Source organism: Phymastichus coffea, unplaced genomic scaffold (assembly GCF_024137745.1).
Source record: "Phymastichus coffea isolate CEN01 unplaced genomic scaffold, Cenicafe_Pcof_1.1 PCOF00015, whole genome shotgun sequence".
NCBI lineage: Eukaryota > Metazoa > Arthropoda > Insecta > Hymenoptera > Eulophidae > Phymastichus > Phymastichus coffea.
Window position 1 is genome coordinate 180,210 of NW_026706826.1, and position 23,743 is coordinate 203,952.

The 23,743-nt window shown below is 36.7% G+C and overlaps 1 protein-coding gene across 1 annotated transcript in view; it reads right to left on the minus strand.

Annotated features, from left to right (window-relative positions):
- LOC131675042 (glutamate receptor ionotropic, kainate 2-like) overlaps positions 1 to 23,743 on the minus strand; it is a 2,022,482-nt gene that overhangs the window by 130,243 nt on the left and 1,868,496 nt on the right. The window contains exon 16 of the mRNA XM_058953868.1: positions 1,152 to 1,389. Coding sequence (XP_058809851.1) covers positions 1,152 to 1,389 — 238 coding nt within the window. The remainder of the gene's footprint in view (positions 1 to 1,151; positions 1,390 to 23,743) is intronic.

Below are 23,743 nucleotides of genomic sequence, written 5' to 3' on the forward strand. Positions count from 1 at the left end.
AATGCTAGTCGACCCGAAGTGACTGCAATGTATATTTGAACGAAGACTTGCAATCACAAGTGCGGATGTGTGTACCTTCATGTGGTGGGGCTGAAAACGCTGTCTCTGTAAAGAAACAGGAGGCAAAACATACAACGCTTGCCCCTAGGGCAAAAGGCCAACTGGCCAAGCAAAATAAACAACACGGATGCTTAGGATTGAGCCTAATATCGGAGCTTGATTCGAATGTATGGCATGACTGGCATGAATATTGAAAACTGCCTGGGGGATCGCCTTGTCGGCTAGACGAGACCCCGCCCTGACCTAAAAGTCAAAAATATTAAATCGAAAGAGTAAACATCAGTATCAGCCAGTCATAAAAGCCATTCCATAGAAAGCGAAATCCGAAATTAGGGCGAAAATCGGGAAACAACTTTTTCGATTGACGAATACTCACCAGCGTGAGCGGGGACGACCGAAACGCAATGGGGAGACGTGCCACGGTACGTCGAAGCAATGGATCTGTGAGTCGTGGGAGCAATCCCCTTATAGATACGCAGGGTAGGATGTTTTCGAGCCCAGGAGGGAAGGCTTAGCTGGTTGATCGTCTTAGAAACTTCCTCTGGCTGTCCTAGCTGAATCTCTTCTGACATCCCAATTTGGGTTGGCCTCTACGGGGTAGTGGTACCAGGTCAAGCAAATCTTGTAAGATTTGTATGCTGCGTGCTTCCGACGCGGTTGACGTTGGGGCAACTAGAGTCTCGTCGCGCCCAAACCGAGCGTCAAGCCTTTAGTTCCGCTCTCCCTGAGCGTTGAACCTTGAAAAGATCGGTACTTCTCTCGAGGAGGTTGCCGCCTTAGATGAAAAAGGCTCCGACTCACTGTGAGCGTCAAGGATGTTGTAGCAAACTTGACTTCCACATCTCCAAAGTATTTAAAAGCGAAAGAGTGAAAGACAGTGAGCTATGCCAACCTATTGGCGCCCAGAGAGAGGGGTGGGAATGTTTGATTACGCTGTGCCACCCTCAAAACGAAAAAGTGTGAACAACGCATACACTAACTGTAGTCAACTAAAATCTGATAAACCAATCAAAGTTTGATAAAAGCGTTATATAAAATAATGATTGTTTCGATTCCTTGAATAAAGTAAATATTATAAAAACTCATCTTACTTGGAGGCATAGCTATTCCATATCCTTTCGAATCCAAGAGTCCACCAATTTGAGTCAATTCACAGTTTCTTTCTATTACATATTCGATAGATGTAGACTCCATTAAAAATGCGTAACTTCCTTTTCCTTTAACAACCCGTTCTACACCATCAACGTTGCTTTTTGTAAAAACTTCATTCGGTGGTTTTGCAGTTTCCATGAAGTGCCACATACGTTGATAGGTTGAGAAGTTTGAATCCTGTAAAATATATGATCATTATTTCTTTCAGATTATTAAAAAATTCTAGTAGGAAAAAATCTTGTATTCGGAACTCCAAATAAATACTTTTTATTTCAGTATGTGACGGTTCCGTCGACTTTGCCAGCTCCCCGTGTCTCTCTCTCCAACGCCCATGCCACCAGAGCCGTCATCGAGCAGCTGTATTGATACACAGCTAATGCTCGACGTTGATTTTGCATCAGCGTAAGCGGCCAAGTACATAACCAATGGGCAAGTTAGGCATGAAACAGCTAGAAAGGTAATTGACAATAGGAAAGAGAGAGCAAAAGGGATCGACAGCGCGAGCGAGATGGACAGAGAACGAGAGCAGGTAGGTTTCTTTGTACACGACGATGGTGCGGTGTTAGCTTTGCTCAAGCAGACGTGTGGGGGGAAAGCGGGCAGTCTACCGCGCGTACCGGGAGAGTTAGAGAGCGAATGTTAATAGCTGATCACACGTCGATAAGGACAGAGTTAAGGCGAGTGATAAGAATTAACAATACAAAAGGAAGAGGAAGTAGCTAAGCAGCTATGCCGTTAAGTAGTCAAGCAGAAAACAGCTAATCGCAGGTATCAGTTGCGACGTCCTCTCCCAGAAGATTCGATGACATTACCATTTCTCTCTCGTGTCTCGGACGCCTCGAGACGTCGTAGTATTGGTGCGTTAATACGCATAACATGGCAAATACCGGCGATTAATTTGTGGCTCATCCGGTACCTCATTACTTATTATTTCTTGCATTGTCCCGGTGCATCTTGAAACGCACGAAAAATTGTACGTGACGAATGAGTGGTGCGTCAATTCGCATACTCACTCAAAGGACCCCGCACAAACCTTACGGAAAAAGACTTTCTATCGAAATGGTTCAAAATTTGGGATTAGCTAGCCAACATCATGTAGATCAAAAGTCTCCATGGGCGCATCGACCGGCTATGACTAGGTTTCGAGATATGATGCCTCAAATGTAGGCCAAATGATGGATTTCTGAATTACCAGTAACGTCTGCGTGATCAACTTTTAGTATGCATATGTTGATACGCGCACCCATACAAATAACACAGTAAACAAATAAAGAATTATTAATATATATATGCATATATATAGACATGTATATATACATACATATATCTCTCAAAAAATCATATCGACGACCAGGCAACCGCATACGTGTATTATTGGGTTATCAACATCATATACAGTGCCGCTCACGCACTTTTACCCCCCCACGGGCAAAATCAGTCTAACTTCAAAGTTTTATATCTCTGGTAGAAATTAACGTACAGAGACGCGCGTGGGTGCGTTTGAAAGGTCTTTCGGTGAGCTTTCAAATGATATGATTCACGGTTGCCATCGATTGTTTTTTTTAATTTTGCAACAATTATGCAAAATTGAAAATTCTGAAATTTTTTTATTATTTTTGACAATTAGCCAATTTTGGAAAAAAAATCGTACGAAAATTTGAAGTACACCATTTTTTAGCTATTACCAAGCCCTATCTGAATCACTCATCAAAAATTTATTTTCGTCAAATATGACGCGCGCACGGGCATTTTTTCCTGGAAGTGACAGTTTTTTTCAACATTTTTTATCTCCGTCAAATTGTAACAATCGAAAAAAATTTATACGAGAAAAAATGTTTGTTGTTTCACGTAGAATACTGCAATAATTTTTTTTTTGGTTTTTTCGAAAAATTTTTTTTTTCGGTTTTTTTCAATTTTTTTTTCTCACAGTCGAAATAGGCCTCATTACGAAGATGCCACCATTGATAGATCGTAACGAAAATTAGTTTCGAACTGAAGAAGCAAATGCTTCACGTTTAATTACTAAAACCAGGTGGATTGTTGAAGCACGGAATGGTCACTTGAAAAGTATTTTTAAAATATTTTCAAATACTGTACCAACGTCTCATGCTGCAAACTTGTCTGACTTTCTTTGCTTTGCTGGTGCAATTATAAATAAGTACTATGGGCCTATAACCATGCCAAACGCAGACATAGATTTGGCCAACCAAATGCTTCATCGAGCAGAAGAAGAAAATGTAGTACAGGCAAGAGTAGAGGCTGAAAATCTAAGACAAAGAAGAGCGCGCTGGCTTCTGCTTACTCCAGAGCATGTTCCGCTATTTCCCGAATTAACTGTAGATGATTTACATTCTCTGACATATGGAACGTATCAAGTTAACTTAGCATCTTCTTATATACAAGACAGTTCTTTAACAGCCGATCAGGAAGACGGTGAACAAGAAGACATGACTTTCCAAATCGACTTAAATACGAACGAAATAGGATTTATAAGAGTCAGGTTGCTTTCCCGTTTCAGAAATGCTACTAAACATCAATTATGGATTGCTTTTAATCCAGAATATGACGCCGAAGAAGAAAATAACGATATAGACGGATATTATTGTACTTGCAAAGCAGGAGCTCGAACTTTAGGTACCTGTGGTCACGTAGCTGCTGTTATTTGGTACCTTGGATAAGAAAAATACCACGGAAACGTTCATTATCCATCGCTTCGACATTTTCGTACCATAATGGATGCTCAAATGGAAATAGACAATCTCAATGATATTGAAATAGTAAATCCGAATAATCTGAATCAATAATGGATTTATATTAATGTGAATTGTTCGTTCACCATTTCTATCAGCAAGAATCTTCCCTTATATATATATATATGTATATATGTATATATATATATATATATATATAATTTTTATTTACACTCAAAAGCTATTTTACTACTATTAATTTAAAACAAAAAAAATTAGAAATATGTGCTGACGCATTTAAAATTATATAAATATGGATTGCAAGTGTGGGTTCTAAAATGCTTCTATTTAGTTAGTTCACGTTTTTATATACAGTTCATGGTTTTTTAAAATAACTATCTGAGCTATATATTATAAAGAATTTTATAGATATAATATATGTATAAAAAAACCATGGATATATTGATTAATATGAAAACTGACAATATCAGACCTCAGTTTTTTTAATTTTATATACGAGGTGTGATCAAAAAGTAAGGTGAATTTTGAAATTTAGCGGGCTACGTCCGTTCGATCTTCGACTTTTTTATTTGGTTATGTCGGTACACTCGTCTAGAACATACGTTCCGAATTTCAGCTTTGTAGTATGTTTGGTTTGTTTGTGAGAGGCATCAAGGTTAGAAGTGTTTTGCGTGCTCCACGATTTGCTGCTGTCTAAAAACATGGATCAAAGAGTTTGCATTAAATTTTGTGTGAAAAATGGAATCAAATGTTCCAAAACACTTGAAATGCTGAAAGTGGCATACGGTGAGTCTACTTTAAGCCAAAAAAATGTTTACAAGTGGTATAAACTCTTCCAAGAAGGCCGAGAAGACACCGACGACGAACCTCGTTCTGGACGCCCCAGCACATCAACAACTGATGAGAATGTTGAAGAAGTGAAGAAAATAGTGTTGGGAAATCGTCGAATTACCATTAGAGAAATTGCTGATGATATTGGCATCTCATTTGGTTCGTGCCAATCAATTTTGACGTGTGTTTTAGACATGAGACGTGTGTCAGCGAAGTTTGTTCCGAAATTGCTCAATTTCGACCAAAAGAAACGTCGCATGAGCATCGCCCAAGAGCTACTGAATGACGTCAACGATGATCCAGATTTACTCAACAGGGTTATAACAGGTGACGAAACATGGGTATACGGTTATGACGTCGAGACTAAGACTCAATCGTCCTAGTGGAGGCATTCTGGATCACCAAGACCAAAAAAAGCACGCCAAGTTCGATCAAATGTAAAGGTTTTGCTTACAGTTTTCTATGACTGCAGGGGCGTGGTGCATCATGAGTTCTTGCCACAGGGTAGAACAGTAAATAAGGAATATTACCTGCAAGTTATGCGCAATTTGCGCGAAGCAATCCGCCAGAAACGTCCGAATTTGTGGAAAAATAAAAATTGGCTTTTGCACCATGATAACGCCCCTGCTCACACATCGTTGCTTGTGCGCGAATTTTTGGCTAAAACCAACACAGTAACGATGCCACAGGCAACGTATTCCCCAGATCTGACCCCCTGTGACTTCATCTTGTTCCCAAAACTGAAGAGGCCCATGAAAGGACGGCGTTTTGCCACGATTGAGGAGATAAAGACGGCATCGAAGGATGAACTAAACAAGATCACAAAAAATGATTTTTTGAAATGCTTTGAGGATTGGAAAAAGCGTTGGCACAAGTGCATTATATCCGAGGGGGATTACTTTGAAGAAGATAAAATAAAAATTGATGAATAAATAAATATTTTTTGAGACAAATAAAAATTCACCTTACTTTTTGATCACACCTCGTATATATAATTTGATTATATTATATAGAGTTTAAAATTTTAAGTATGAATGATATATACCGCCACTATCGTCATCATTAGGTTTAATTTTTTTTAATTCTGCGTCCTAATTCGACACAAGGTTGAATTTGAATGCCTATTTAATTGAACTGAATGATCAAATTGCATATGCCAACTTGAATTAGTGTTGTATCCTAAAATCCATATAACCACTTATACTATAAATATATAATTCAGTTGTTAAATCATTGCAGATACAAAAATGCCTTTTAAATGGCACAATTAGCAGTGGATTATTTCCTCTTGCATATACATAAGCCAACTATATTATACATAACTAGAATACATGTAACAGAAATATTGAGTAAGATAGAATATCGACATTCAAATTCATAAATGACAATAAAGTTAAAATAAGCTAGTTTAGCCAATTCGGCTATATTTACGTTCTCTTGTAATGTTTTTGAATAAATGGATATTGCAGAATATTATAATAATATGTAAATTAGTCAAAGTCGAGGATATATAAAGTTTCTATAATATTATAAAATTGATCTTTTATGTCTAGTATACTTGATAAAAATTGGCAAATTTAATAATTTTATTGAGTTTTGCAATTATGAACCCTCCTGACTAAAAGAAGATCATTGAACCGAATTAAAAATCCAATCTTTGTTTAGTTTCTGTTACCGAATTCTACTAATTCCTACTAAAAGTTATGAAAGTATATAGAATATATCCCGATCAATGCTTGCTAGAATCCTAATCTTTTCAATACGTTTCACATTTAATATTCCTTATTAAGTCAATCAGCTTCGCAAACCCAATGAAAATAAATTGGTAGAGTAGATAAGCAATGTATGTTCTGGGACACAAAGGAGCCGACAAAGGATGCCGCCAATGTATAAGGATACGTGTATGTTCTGGGACACAAAGGAGCCGCCCGATGAAGGTGTGAAGGTAGTGACACCTTTTAATTAATGGTCAGACCCCATGGTGAGTGCCTAAAAGGGATTTGATGTACCTTTGACACCTTCCGCGTGCCAGTGGGCCCCATGCTGAGTGTTAAGGGGCATTTGATGTTGGTTTGACACCTCGCGCGCGCCGCCAATGTATAAGGATACGTGTATGTTCTGGGACAGAAAGGAGCCGCCCGATGAAGGTGTGAAGGTAGTGATACCTTTTAATCGCGATAAGGTGAGACCCCATGCCGAGTGTTGCATTTGATGTTCGTTCGACACCTCCCGCGTGCCAGTGGGCCCTTCGAGGGGGCCAGTCCCCCCCCCCCCGATAGTAGGACGCTTCACCCACCCACCCACCCACCCACAGAGGTTGTTAAGGTAGGATGCTGTAGAAGTCGGTAGGGTGTTTGGTAAACTATATGCTTATGCTGGCTGAGTGAAGGACCCTCGGAGAGGGGGTAGCGTCTCTAGCTTGCTAGGCGCGTACGCCGTATAGTGAGGATGCTGTTTTCACTCTCTCTCTCTCTCTCTCTCTCTCTCTCTCTCTATCCCTCTCTCTCGCTCTCCTTCGATAGTAGGGCGCTTCACCCACCCGCCCACGCACCCACAGAGGTTGTTAAGGTAGGATGCTGTAGAAGTCGGTAATAGTGCGGATGCTGTTTTCTCTCTCTCTCTCTCTCGCTCTCCTTAGTAAGCTTATGCTGGCTGAGTGTGGGCCCTCGGAGAGGGGGTAGCGTCTCTAGCTTGCTAGACGCGTACGTCGTATAGTGTGGATGCCGTTCTCTCTCTCTCTCTCGCTCTCCTTCGATAGTAGGGCGCTTAGTAAGCTTATGCTAGCTGAGTGTGGGCCCTCGGAGAGGGGGTAGCGTCTCTAGCTTGCTAGGCGCAGCCACCACCCACCCACCCACCTCCTACCTTTTGTCTGACTACTCCCTCTTCAACCTACAGCGCCGAAACCGCCGCTTTCAGCGCCACCATAGTGCTTAAAAGCTGTGCTCGATGGGAAAAGAGCGCAGTCTTTCGAGACAGCCCGCTTCACTAGCTTTCTTAGCAGTGACAAGCAGTAGTAGTAGTAGTAGTAGTAGTAGTAGTAGTACTAGTTGTAGTAGTAGTAGTATTACTAGTTGACCTACGTGCATTTTCATTACAATGGCTTCTATTGCTTATTTTGAAAATACAGTACGCGATTTATGGAAAGCCTATTACAACTCAGACGCTAATAAGGATGATTTTATTAGATGGAAAAATATAATAATTACCGCTTTGCATTCTCTTGAAGAATATATGTTACAGCCTAACTTAAGTAGAGCAATACGACAGAGATGTCAAACATGCGCTACTCATTTAAATTCAATTGAAATTAATTTAAATAATTCCATAAAAGTCAGAGGAAATGTTAATTCATTACGAGTCATTCCAAACCAAATTGAAGGGGATGGAGTTATTTGGCGTGAAATAAATTCAGCATTTGAAAAACGTATCATTACTGCATTCATAGCCAATCAAGAACATAGAGATATAAAGTCATTCTTAAAAGCAGCAAATAAATTATTACAACTACAAATACCAAAATATCTTTCAATTCATAATGCTCTAAAAATAAATATAGAAATGTCAGCTCAATTTACCGTAATAAAAGATAATGTAGAGGACATTCAAGTAAAGTATTTCAACACCGAAAATGTTTCTATTTATAAAACGACAGATCTTAAATTATGGTTTACAGAAAATATTGAAGATGTTATACTTAAAAATTTAGAAGAATTTCAAGAAAAAGATTCCGGTTGGACATTAAAAACTATCATCGGTATTACTGTTAATATAAATAAATTTAATCCTTTCAAACCTGGCTCATATATTCAACTACCAAAACAAATAGCAGATAAAAAAGCAATTATCAACGTTCAAAATACAGATAATGAATGTTTTAAATGGGCTGTGCTTGCCTGTCTTCATCCAGCTAGATTTCATAGCGAAAGAGTTCAAAATTATATGCCCTTTGCGAATGAATTGAAATTCGATGATATAAACTTTCCTGTTGAGGTAAAGAATATTCCTAAATTTGAAAAATTAAATAGTATTTCAATAAATCTATACATACTAAAAAAATACGGTTTGAAATTCGAAGTCTCACCATATTATATATCAACTTTAAAACAAGATAAGCATGTAAATCTTTTGTTACTACAAAGCGATTATATTGATGAGAATGAAACAGAAAAATCTAATAGATCAAATAACAGTGATAATTTCAAATTAAAATTCCACTATGTATGGATTAAAAACTTATCTGCTCTTGTTAGAAGTCAAGTAACGAAACATACTGCACAAATTTATCTCTGTGAACGCTGTCTCCACTATTTTAATAATAAAGAAAAATTGAATATTCATGAGACTGATTGTTCAAAATTAAATAAATATAGAGTTAATCTACCTAATTTTCCTCTTCTGAAATTTAATCATTATGATCGAAAAGAAATGGTTCCGTTTATTATCTATGCTGATTTAGAGTGCTTATTGAAACCAGTAAATAACGGACGATCCTTCCAAGACCATGAAGCCTTTAGTGTGGGGCTTCATATAAAATGTAGTTATGATGATTCCAAATCAGTCTTTAAGATGTATAGAAAAAAATTGAATGAAGAACAATCACCCGCACAATGGATTATCAAACAATTTCAGATTTTGTTAGATGAAATGAATCAAATTATAAGAATGCAATAGAAATGAATCTTTCATGGCGTAATCAAATGGATTTCAAGATGAGCAAAATGTGTCATATTTGTAGAAAATATTTTCAACCTGATGAAACAAGAGTCAGAGATCATTGTCATTTGACGGGTCGATTTAGAGGTGCTGCTCACGCATCCTGTAATTTAAATTATAAGAATCCTTATTTTATACCAGTTGTCTTCCATAACCTTACTGGATATGATTCTCATTTTATAATAAAAGAAATAGCTACTAGCTCTGATCTTGAGGGAAATGTGACTGTTTTAGCTGAAAACAAGGAAAGATATATAACTTTCACAAAACATGTGGACGGTAGTACTATAAATTTTCGATTTATTGATTCGTTTCGTTTTATGCCATCATCTCTCGAAAAACTGTCTTCATACTTAACCAAACTAAATATCGTAGAGCATGAATTCAAGATAGATAAATGTACAAAAACACAAATAGAATTATTGAAGAGAAAAGGCGTTTTTCCATATGAGTATGTTAACAGTTTTGAAAGATTAAAACAGACTCAATTACCACCTATCGAAGATTTTCATAGTCAATTGATAGATAGCAACATCTCTGAAGCTGACTATGAGCATGCTCAAAAAGTGTGGAATGCATTTGACATCATTGATTTAGGACAGTATTCTGATTTATATTTAAAAACTGACGTATTACTCTTGGCCGATATTTTTGAAAATTTTCGTAAAACGTGTATGGACGCATATCAACTCGACCCGGCACACTATTATACTACTCCTGGATTAACATGGGATGCTATGTTAAAATGTACAAAAATTGAGCTAGAACTTTTAACCGATATAGACATGGTTTTATTCATCCAAAAAGGCATTCGAGGAGGTATTAGTCAATGCTGTAATAGATACTCAAAAGCTAATAATCGATATATGGGCTCAGAATATAATGAAAAAGAACCTAGTAAGACTTTGATGTACTTTGACGTTAACAATTTATATGAATGGGCAATGACGCAATCATTACCATATAAAAATTTTAAGTGGGTCTCTAACATCGATGAGCCTCATTTTTTCAATGTTTCCGATAACAATGAGGTTGGATATATTTTAGAAGTTGATCTAGAGTATCCAAAAGAACTACACGACGAACATAAGGACTTTCCACTTTGTCCTGAACACAACACACCACCTGGGTCAAGACAAAAAAAACTTTTAACAACACTGTATGATAAAGAACGATATGTCATTCATTATAGAGCGCTAAAGCAGGCTATTAAATACGGACTCAAAATAAAACAAATACACAGAGCACTTCAGTTTAATCAAAAGCCTTGGCTTAAAACTTATGTAGATTTGAATACAGAAAAAAGAAAACAAGCTAGAAATGAATTTGAAAAGTTATTCTATAAACTCATGATTAATGCAGTATACGGAAAGACTATGGAGGGTGAAAGGAAACGAAAAGACGTTAAATTAATTAGTACATGGTGTTCGCGGCATCTGCGCTCCATGTGCATAGCACGAAAGTAGAGAGTAATAATTTATAACAATTTTTTTGGCGGTTGTAAATGTGAAAGTTTATTTAGAGATTCGGTCCTTTGTCGCTTAATGTTTTCTCTCTTTTTTTTGCGGATGGGGAAAACCCAGAATATTAACACGTGCGGCAGTTCCAGCGGTGCCCGCGCGATACAAAAGAAAACAGGCGGTATGGTCGTCCAGCAATTGTCGCGCAGGTAAACGTTCGGAGGGAAATTCGGCACTATAAACCTTGCTTTTTTTAATTGTCTCCACGAACAGGCCCAATGCTGGAGAAAACTCTGATCCTTCTTCAGGAAGGAGGAAGCAGCAGTAGCTCTCGAGAACTCGATCCTTACACCTCGTAGCTCTATCTCAGCACCTCGTCGCATTATTTTCAGTCACCTAGTTGCGCTCAGTTAACTGCTGCTTTCAATTGTTACGTCGTTGTGTTAATTTATCGTGCTAGCCTTCACGGGTAACGTGTGTGTTGAATGTGAGTGCGAGTTCCTGCAGTATCGTGCATTTTATCTTGTGACCTGTCGAACCCACGATCGCAACAAGGGCTACCGGCATCCGTAGGCCTAGCTGAGGATATACGTGATATCCTCTGAGGCGTCTCCGACCCTGGGCAGCTCAGACAGCAGCAACTCGGCCCTACTTTAGGGGCAGCATAGTGCGGGCCGTGCCCGTGACCAAGACGTTGGCACTATGCTGCTCTAGGAGACGACCTTCCTTCTCGCACAAGGTGCAATTAGCGTCGTGTGGTAAGCGAGTAGTCTATAACTTGAATGGCCATTCACAGGCAAAGCGAGCCTGCCGAAATGTATTAACTATAATAAGTAGCATAACTCTGTACATTCGTCGACTGTATTTGCTTATATTTAGATGGCTTTTCCCTACTTATGACTGGGGTTTTTATGCCGGATAAATACGAGCCTAATTATATTAGATAAAATTATAATAAAAAATAAATCCATATCTTTTATTTGTTCACTATTCACGCACCATATTAGTATTAAATTTCAAATAACTCAATATACATGAGACTTATAAATTCTTTCTAATAGGGGATCCAAATTTCTGTGTTAATTATATTTAACTTGGAATTTCTACTAAGAATTGTCCAATTTGTTCACATGGAGTGGTAGATATGGAGCAGAAGCACGGATCGCGCACCCCAACTTTCATAGTAGTTCAATCTTTGATGAAAATTTAGTAGCAATACAGTTATCATGGACGTCTATTAGTATTAAAAAACCAATATATATTGGACTTTGTGTGCTAGATCTCTCAAAAACATTAGTATATGACTTTCACTATGGCTACATAAAAGAAAGACTACCTCATAAAGCAAAATTACTTTATACTGATACAGATAGCCTCGTATATGAATTTAAAGATGTTGATATATGTGAAATAATGAAAGAAGATATCAATAAATTTGATACATCAGATTACTCAGAAAATAATCAGTTTAATATGCCGTTAGTTAATAAAAAGGTTCTCGGTATTATGAAAGATGAATGCAATGGTAATATTATGAGAGAATTCATTGGACTTCGAAGTAAAATGTATAGTATACTAATAGAAAACCATCAAGCAATAAAGAAAGCAAAAGGCGTAAAAACACATACTGTCATAAAAACAATAGATCATGAAGATTTTCGAAACTGTTTATTGGATTTAGAAATTATTAGGCGTGAGCAATGTAATATACGAAGTGTATTACATCAAGTAAGAACAGAAAGAGTGCAGAAAGTAGCACTAATTCCATATGATGATAAACGATGTATATTCGATAAAAATCCTGATACACTTCCATGGGGTCATTACAAAACTATTGAAACGTCAAAGCTTAAAATCAAGAGTGCGGAAGAACGCAGGAAAAGAAAGATCATAGAAATGGAAGAAAATCCTCAAGAAAGTTGTAAGCTTCCTCTAACCTCCGACAGAAGTCTCTCAGAACAGAGTAGTATGAAAGAAAGTTGTAAGCTTCTTCCAACCTCCGACAGAAGTCGCTCAGAACAGAGTAGTAATAGTGGGGAGGAAGAAGGCTCAGTTAGGAAAAGACTAAGGATAGAATAGTGAGAGAGTGGGGACAACGGTAGAGTGGGGGACAACGGCAAACATGGCGACTGAAGTCTGAGGAGTATGGGCAATGGAATCATATGAGAAATTACTCAAGTGGGGATAAGGCAAAAAGAGAGGGAAATTACGGCGGCTCGAGTTCTCCGAGAGGGGACGCATGGTACAAAACGGAGAACACACCTCAGTCCGGCGCAGTTATTCAGCAGTAGGTTGAAGCAACAGTAGTAGTCTCTCTTCCTAGTTCTCCTATTAGACTTCTAGATTTTCTCTTAAAAGTAAGTTTCTTGTATACTAGTAGCTCTCTAACTATATATCCTAGTAGTATTAATTATTGATTGATTTTTTGTTATTGTAGAATGGACTTTTCATCAATTAATAGAATAGCCAAATCAGCATTTTTACCAAGAAAAACAATGACACAATTAGAGAATAACTGTACCTACATGATAACGAGTTTAAGATGGCTTAATACTCGTTATGGATTTAGTGTAGTGATAACAGTAGACGATGAATTTGAAGTATTTTTACCTAAGCGAGTAAGCTTAGCATTAGAAAAAGATGAAGCTATGCTGAAAAAATTATTCGAGACCGTGGAAAGAAAGGAGTTGTTTATTTACCATCGAGAAGGCTCGAATTTTGAATTTAAAAATTAATCTAGCATAATATGTAAATGTATAAATAGTAAATAAATTTATATTTAAAATTTTAATTATCTCTTTAATCCAAATTTAATTATTCCTTCAAATCCTTTTTTTTGGAGAGGTTGAAGTAATTCCTTATGCGTTCTTTCTGCTGAGTTTCGACTTAGTGTAAAGGTCTCATAAGCAATGTTAGTAGTGGAAGCACCTCACAGGTGAGAGCGATGGTTGGGGCTCTCACCATTCCCTAATAAAAAATAAGAAAGAGAGGGGAGGGGGGGGGATTTCGGCGGCTCGAAAAGCGAAGTAGTGGGGTTATATTCTAAAATATCGATAAGATGTTAATAGGAATACCATTCTGTTCGAAGCATTGGTAAGAAGAAGAAGTAGTAGTAATAGTAGAAGCTTAGCCATGCCAGCTATAAGAGACAACAGGAGATCTCACTCCTCTTCTAAGCATGTATGGTTTGCGAAGAATGTTAAAATACATCATCTTCCATACGAAGAAAAAGACTCTAGAAAAGGTATTTGGGAGCAAATAGCACGAGATCACGAACGTTTCCAAAGACGTATTGCTGAATTGAATAAAGTTATATCACGAGTATTACTCAAGAAACGTATATTGATGATGAATAGAATGCTTGGTCCTATATTAGAAAATCATCACACTATATATATGTTAAATAAAATGGAAATCTAATTTAAAGTAGAGGGAGGCGGTTGTGGCGGCTCGAAAACCAAAGTAGTGGGGAAAGGTTTTAAAAGAGCTGTGAGCCTTGAAGAGCTTCATTCTGCCTCAAGAATCGAGTAGTAGCAGTAGTAGCAGTAGTAGCAGTAGTAGCAGCAGCAGTAGTAGCAGCAGCAGCAGCAGCAGCAGTAGCAGCAGCAGCAGTAACAGTACAAATAGCAGTGAGAGCAGTAGTAGTAGAAGTAGTAGTAGAAGTAGTATTAGAAGAAGAATACGTAACATTCTAGATTTCTTTACCTACAGCAAGATGAATTTTGAAATGTTGAATAACATTGGAATGAAGCTTTTCGATATACTTCCTGAAAAAAGTCATTATGAATTGCATGAAGATGAGAATTATCTAATAACATTCATGAGACAAGATGAATCTCGAATTATTCTTGAACTCGATTGTGAGTTCGAAATTGTTCTACCGGACCGAATGTCAAGAGCGATAATTCATCATTTGGATCTTTTTATTTATCTTTCTGATAGAGTACAAAATATGCATTATTTATTCAATATTATGGATGTGATCGATTTCAATTTAATATTAAGTAAATGTATTTGTATATCTTATTAGTTCTCAATAAAGATTGTATTATATAAATTTATTTTCTGGAGAGGTAAATGAGTCATTAGTGTTTCTATTAAAGCAGGTTTCGACTTGTCTTAATGGACTCACTAGTGTCGAATATAAAAAATGGAAGTACCTCACAGGTAAGAGCGAAGGTTGGGGCTCTTATCCTTAAAATACAACGTAATATTTATAAATGAAAACAATTATTTATTTAAATACAAGCTAGATACATATAAATTTATATTTGTAATTCATTGTTGTATAGTCTCCTTATTTATCCAAGAATTGTGAGTATTATCAAAGCCAAGCCATTTTACATAGACTTCATTACCTCGTCTTCTGAGAATTTTTTCTACAAGATAAATATCAGGATACATAGCTTTCTGTAGTTCTTGCTCATAAAAACCTCCAACAATGGGATTTTCTTGATAATCTAGTAGGTGATATGTTACAGGTTTAGTTCTCGAAATACGATGAATAGTAAAAATTTCTGTAGACCAATTAGGCGTATATCCTTTTTCAAAAACGTGTTTAGACTTGCTTACTCGCACTTTATATCCTACCTGGAATTTCGGTTTTTTGAAAAGACGTTGATCGTAAGAGAATCGCGTCAAGACCTGCATTTCATTTTCTTTAGTCACGTCTTTAGGCTTCATATTTATTGTACGGTGTTTTTGATTATTATAAGATTCTATTAAACTGGGGAGAAAGTCAATCCACTTATAATTTCCTATTAAACTGAATTTTTTCCACATAATATTTTTTAGTGTTCGATTGAAACGTTCACAAATTGATGCTTTAAGATTGCTATAAGTAGAATAAAGGTTTATTTTATATTTTTTCATTAAACTTTGAAAATTTGTATTGTAGAACTCTTTGCCTCTATCCACTTGGAGATTTTTAGGAATGCGTCCCTTTTTTAATACAGACTCCATTGCGTTAGTGACATCTGTAGCAGTTTTCTGTTTTACTGGAACTCCCCAAGCATATTTAGAGAACGTATCTATAATAGTTAACAGATAGCGAAAGCCTTTATTCTCTCTAGAATAGTTTTGCATCTCAACAAGATCAGCTTGCCACGTCTCATCTATTCCGCGTATATCGACTTTTCGACGAGGATAGGTTCGACATGCTGGTTTGTGTAACTCATCCACCACTCTTTGATGTTTCATTTTAAAGTTTTTTTTTTTAAATTTCAAACGGTCCAATATTTGTAAAATTGTCTAACGGTCCAATAGTTTTTTCTATCACTTTCTCTTTCTGTTTCTCTTTATGATTACTAATATTATCTTTTTCTAACTTAGCAATAATTACTTGATGCTTTACTAATTCTAATCTTATTGTATCCAATGATTTTGAGAGATCATTTATCATACTCGTAAGCGTAGTAACGTTAGCTATAATAGTTTTTTGTAACGTTCGTAAGTTTACAGCATCGTTACTCTCCTGAGGATCGGCTATACAGGGTGTCCAAAAAGTAACGATACACCTGAGAAATTTTCTAAGCCGGTTATTTTTCCAACCGGGTGAAGGTTGTTCTTGAAGTAACTTTTTACGAGGAATCCGATGGTAACCTTTGATTTGACCTTGAACCTCATTTTCAAGGTTATTTTGAGGTCAACCTTATTTTTTTAAATGGAAACCCCTATTTTTTATGGCGGAATCGAAAAAAGTGAAGACTCTCACGTATGGATGAGTTAAGGTTGGAGGTTAATGTGACCTCTAGGGGTCAGATGATGGTCGAACTGTGGCTTTGTAATAGTACCGGGATTTTAGTGGTACAAGGAAGCAAATAAAGGTCATGGAAACCCCTATTTTCGACAGCGGCAATCAAAAGAGCGGAAAATTTCACATCCAAATATCTACTTAGATCATAAGTCAAGGGCGAACTTAAAGTTTAAGGTCAGTCGAAGGTCATCCAAACTTAAAGACGCCCTAAAATTTTTTAAAGTTTTTTTCATAATGGAGAAGGGTATTTATTTAGTAATTGCCCATCGGAGATCCGTGACCTTGAATTTAACCTTCAACCTCATTATCAAGGTTTTTTCAAGATCAATTTTTTTTACTTTTAGCGTTACCCAGGAACAACGACGTGGACGTAGTAAAATCTGTCCCTTTGGGGTGCTTTATTTTCATGAGTTCCCCTCGCCTCTCACGATCGGGGTGCTTGATTTTCGTGAGTTCCCCTGGCCTCTCACGTATGATTTATCTTACATCAGCACATCTTATTTTAAGTGCTCGAATTGTTCACCGTTCACTTCTTGACAGTAAGCTAATCGGTGGTAAAAAGCATCAACAGCATTTTGGACCATTTCAGTGGGAATGAGAGCTGATTCGTCTATGATCCTTTGACGTAATTCGTCCAAGTTTTGGGGTTTAGTTTTGTATACCCGATCCTTTAGATAACCCCAATAGAAATAATCTAAAGGCGTCAAATCGGGGGACCTAGCTGGCCATTCAATTGTGCCTCTCCTTCCTATCCACCGATTATCAAACACCTCATCTAAGTAAATTCGAACTTCTCGTCCATAGTGAGCTGCAGTACCATCCTGCTGATACCATGTATTTTCGAAGTTGTCTCCGACTATGTGTCTAATTGCTGGAACTATTTGATTACGAAGCACCTCTTCATAATTTTGAGCGTTTAAGTTACCATCAATAAAGAATGGCCCTATGATTCGATTATTCACTATTCCAGCCCAAACATTCAACTTCTGCGGATATTGCGATTTATCTTCTCGCATCCAGTGTGGATTTTCCGCAGCCCAGTACCTCCAATTATGTCGATTTAATGTTCCATCAAGTTGAAAAGTTGCTTCATCAGAGAAAACTATGTTTGATGGAAGATTTGGATTTTCAATTATGCGTGCCATCATATCTTCACAAAACTCAACACGACGATCGAAATCGTCTTCATTCAACTTTTGAACCAGGTGTACTTTAAACGGATGGAATTTTGCTGTTTTTAAAATGATATGTACGGACGATGTACTTATGTCATGCTCTTGAGCAACTCTGCGGATGGAATTATGTGGATTTTCAGTGAATGATAATAGAACATTTAATAAATTCTCTTCATTTGTTGCTGAGCGTGGTCTGCCTGACTTAGGTAGATTTCTGACATGGCCAAAATTTACAAACCTTGAAATAGTATTCTGAACAGTAGACACAGCAATTGGAGTTCTATTAACCCGAAATGTCTCATTAAAAAGATTTCTCACTGCCCTGTAAGATCTTTCTACTCCACCCCAGCCTCTCATCATAAGAAGTGATATTCTTTCTCGTTCAGTGAGGCGTTCCATTTTAAGTCAGCGAATCGAAATTTACTCAAAAATCAATCAGAATTAAAAACAAAAAGTTTGCAACCCAAATAAATGTTTTCAAAAAATGAAAATTATAATTTGAGTACTTTTACAAAAAAGTTCTACTACAGTCCGACTAATGCACTAATGCTTTATGGAGATTTTCGAATGGTAAAATCTTTTCAAATATGTTGCTTTTTTAAATATTAATTTTTGAAAATGCAATTGTCCCGAAGAATAAGCTCAAAACGATAAAGTTAGGCATAGTACATTTCCTAAGGATAGAACCAAGTGAAATTGTTAGTGGATTTTCAATGAATAGGTATGGGATAGTAACCTTAAAAAGTTTAATCGGCTAATCAAAAAAACCGGCTAATCAAGTTATTAAGAAAATAAGCGTAAAAAATCATTGTTGATAGGCGAGGGGAACTCACGAAAATCAAGCACCCCGATCGTGAGAGGCGAGGGGAACTCACGAAAATAAAGCACCCCAAAGGGACAGATTTTACTACGTCCACGTCGTTGTTCCTGGGTAACGCTAAAAGTAAAAAAAATTGATCTTGAAAAAACCTTGATAATGAGGTTGAAGGTTAAATTCAAGGTCACGGATCTCCGATGGGCAATTACTAAATAAATACCCTTCTCCATTATGAAAAAAACTTTAAAAATTTTAGGGCGTCTTCAAGTTTGGATGACCTTCGACTGACCTTAAACTTTAAGTTCGCCCTTGACTTATGATCTAAGTAGATATTTGGATGTGAAATTTTCCGCTCTTTCGATTGCCGCTGTCGAAAATAGGGGTTTCCATGACCTTTATTTGCTTCCTTGTACCACTAAAATCCCGGTACTATTACAAAGCCACAGTTCGACCTTCATCTGACCCCTAGAGGTCACATTAACCTCCAACCTCAACTCATCCATACGTGAGAGTCTTCACTTTTTTCGATTCCGCCATAAAAAATAGGGGTACCCATTAAAAAAATGAGGTTGACCTCAAAATAACCTTGAAAATGAGGTTCAAGGACAAATTAAAGAGCACAGTTGAAAGTTACCTCGGGTTATCCTTTTGTTTGTTTTGTTTAACCACTGAATTCGCGAGATTATTAAGAATTCATACTTTGACCTTCAGTTGACCTCTAGGGGTTACCTCAACCTCATACCTCAATACATATCTGGACGTAAAATTTTCTGCTCTTTCCGATTCCGCCATAAAAAATGGGGGTTTCCATTTAAAAAAATGAGGTTGACCTCAAAATAACCTTGAAAATGAGGTTCAAGGTCAAATCCAAAGTTACCATCGGATTCCTCGTAAAAAGTTACTTCAAGAACAACCTTCACCCGGTTAAAAAAATAACCGGCTTAAAAAATTTCTCAGGTGTATCGTTACTTTTTGGACACCCTGTATAACAAATTCTTTTGTCATTCGCGTCGTATTGTCCGTCTTTAGTGATATTATACCCTATACCAGGAGGACCTTGATTATCCTCCTTTTTTTTCAATGTACGTCCAAACACATCAACACTCATTTTATTACTGAGGAATATTTAGAATTGTCTTAATATATATAGCCAGCTTCACGTAATTCTTCAATGATTGAATGAATTTCATTAATATGACTAGGATTACCAGCGGTTTGTTCGGCGATAAGCAATCTCAATCGATCAACGAGCTCGTTTGGATCATCCCAATATACATAATCAAATAATGTTCCTTTTCTTGCTATTTTATAGTTAGGAAAAAGACCTCTTCCATCAATAGTCAATTTTCGCTTCTTAGCACTACCACTTAAAGATAAATTTGGACCAATATACTTTTTGAATTTATTTACATGCTTATTGCGATGTTTTCCATTTGTTTCATATCTCTTACGATGAGCGTTAGTGATTTCAAGAATTTTTATATAATTTTCAATATCTGATGAACTGATTAATTTAGAATTAGGTTCTTTACGAAAGAGAAGTTCCATTAATCCAGACGTCTTGCTGAATGCTTTATCATTCACAGTCACATTATCGTTTTGGAAAGAAATTGGAGAATTGCCTATGACATATGTATTTTCATGCAAGCGAACGCCAAATGTCTTGTCTAAATTACTTTTCTGTTGCGGTTCATGCAATAGTCGAATATAGTTTCCTACAATCGAGTCATCCAATAGCTGTTTTTGTTGTTTTGAACTAACATTGTCTAAATTTCTTGCGGTTCTATCAAGTGTTGATTCACTAGTCTTACTAAATTCGTCTTCATCACCATCATCAGTAATAGACATAGCGGATTCAAATGTAGAATCAAGCGGATGTAATGTTGAATTTAAGTCATTAACAGTACTATTGAAATATCGAGATTTATAGGGAGTGTCAGCTGTTGTTTTTGACTTGAAAACTTTATCGAACGTAATTTTCTTCTCCTTGTTCGTTTCCTGATCAGTATTATCGTTAGTTTTATCAATAGCTACCTCCACAAGTTTCTTCAATGGATCAACCATAGGTTTAAAAGTTTCATTCAATGTATTTTCTAAATCAGCTTTGTCACGTTTTATTAGTTGATACTTACGTTTGATGGCATCACGAGCCTCAGATAATTGCTCGAGCATCTTCTTTTCTTTTTCAAAATTAGCCATGTTGACGCTTGCAATTTCTAAAGTTAAATAATCTTCATTCGTTCACTCCGTTTTATTTATAGCAAAAGAATCGAATCCTTTTCTATACCGTCCATGATTGATTGGTCTATCTCTATCAATAACTATAAATCCATGATTATCGTCTCTCCAACATTTTGAACAAATTGCTTTAAACTTCTCAAAAGTCATATCTGAGTTAACATGATCGTTATAAATATGTTTAATATTCACGTCATCTTGTCGAAACAAAACTAGTCAATTCACATTATCTCGAATGAGATGCTTCGGTATGTGAGCGTATGATTGACAGAGATAGAAACTATCTACCTTTTTATGTCTTCCCATACAGAAGAATGCTCTCAGATTGTCCTGCTTTTCAGTGGCTATATCGTCAAAAATCATGATGGAATTTGGATTAGCTTTATCCGGTGAAACAACTGCCTCATGCTCGCTGAATGCATAATACTGTATACCATCAATCGGTTCCAATAAATCTTTTAAAAACTTATACTTTGGTTGATTGAGAGACTTTGAATAAACATAAATGTTTTCAAATCTAAGTCCATTAGGATGTGTGATTAGTGTTAGCAAACAGTTAGTGTTCCCACAGTTACTAGGACCACAGAAAACTGCTCGTATACTGTCAGGCAGTAGTTCACCATGTCTTTTTTCTCGTTTTTCCGTCTCAACCACATTATCAAAATTTATGACTTGCAACTTAAGTGGATGCTCTTTGAAGTCCATATTGTTTTCTAATCACCGATCGAAGGACGAATGAGACTACTAACTATAAAAAGACTGTTTATATATTTTTAGTTTCATTAAGACTTTGTCTTCTGATGAGGTATGATCATTTGTTACAAAAGAAAGACTGGTGGTGCTGGCTTAGTGAATAAGATCATTAATAACTTACCATTCGAAGCTCATTTGTCTGGTTATCAGTATTGCGGACCGGGAACTAAATTGAAAAAACGACTTGCTCGTGGTGATCCTGGAAAAAATCCGCTAGACGCTGCTTGTAAAGATCACGATATTGCTTATTCTCAAAATCGAAAGAACATTGAGGCGAGAAACGAAGCCGACAAAATTCTAGCTAAACAAGCCTGGGATAGAGTGCAAGCGAAAGATAGTAGTTTTGGTGAGAAAGTTGCTGCATTTGCTGTAGCCAACATAATGAAAGTTAAAAGTAAACTTGGTATGGGTGTTAAAATTTTAAAACGAGGAAAGAAACGAGGTAAGGGATTAAAAAATCGCCAACAACGACGACAGCGACGAAAGACACATGTAAAAAGGAAAAATCTATCAATTGCATTGAAAAAAATTATTAACGCTGCCTCGAGAAGTGTTGTTCCTAGTAATAAATCACTTTTTGTCATTCGTTCGGCTATAAAAGGCGCTAAAGAAGCTGTGAAGAAGGCTGGAGGAAGAAGAAAAATAAATGTTCCTCGTATTCTACCAATTCCTAGTAAAGTGGGTGGAGCTCTTCCTTTTTTAATTCCATTATTTGCCGCTTTGAGCGCCACTGGAGCTTTAGCTGGAGGAGCTGCTTCAATAGCAAAAGCCGTTAACAGTGCTAAGTCCGCTCAAAATGAATTGAAAGAGGCTCATAGACACAATAAAACTATGGAAGCTATTGCTATTGGTAAAGGACTTTATTTGAAACCACATCGTAAAGGTTATGGTCTTCACCTGAAACCATATTCAAGTGGAAAAGGTTTAAAAAAAAAAGCTCGAAATAACTTTACCTAATCGAGCACTGACAGATCATGATATAAGAAAATATGCTAAAATACTAAAAATTGCAAATTTTCGAGGTGTTTTTATGCGTGATGCCCTACCGACCGATGGGCCTCGATATCAAGAGACAGCTATTGTAAATTTGGATAATAAACGGGGGCCAGGTACTCATTGGGTAGCATATAAAAAGAAAGGCGATGAGGTTATGTATTTTGATAGTTTTGGTAATCTACAGCCGCCTATAGATCTATTGCTTTATCTCAAAGTTAATAGAATCATGTATAATTATATTAGATATCAAGATTTTAATACATATAATTGCGGCCATCTTTGTCTCAAATTTCTTTTAAACAAACTATAGAAAAGACGACTAGTATATAAAATACTCATGCAAAGAATGACTGTCATTTGATTTGAATCTGTCATGGAGAATACACTAACATTGAGTCTCTCGGGAACATCATCCGTACTCGAATCATATTATTTTCCACCGATCGAATTGATAGCAAACAAAAAATACGTTCTTGGTCTAGTTGAGCTATTGACATTTAATTTAATACCAAACATTGACGTTGGTTGTAATAAATTTTACATTGAAGGTCAAAAAGCTATCACTTTACCGACTGGTAGCTACGAAATAGAAGATATTGAAAACTTTCTCATAGACGAATTAGCACCGAAAGGTATATCGTTTAGCCTAAAACCAAATAATAATACTTTACGTAGTGTCATTCGGTGCAGTCAAAAAATACATTTTGAACCAGAAGATTCTATTGGATCAATTTTAGGCTTCACTAAACGCACGCTCGTTGAAAACGAAACACATAGTTCTGACTTACCCGTCACTATACTCAAAGTCAATGCTTTACGTGTAGAGTGTAATATTACTACAGGCTCTTACATAAACGATCGCAAAGTACATACTATACATGAATTTTTCCCAGCAGTCCCACCTGGATATAAGATTATAGAAGTTCCCTCTCACGTCATTTACCTTCCAGTCGCTGTGAGGAGCATTGATCATTTTCAAATTCGTATAGTTGATCAAGACGGAAACCTAGTTAACTTTCGAGGAGAAGTCATCACAGTGCGAGTGCATATAAAGACCATATCTTAGTAATGGGTATCATTTA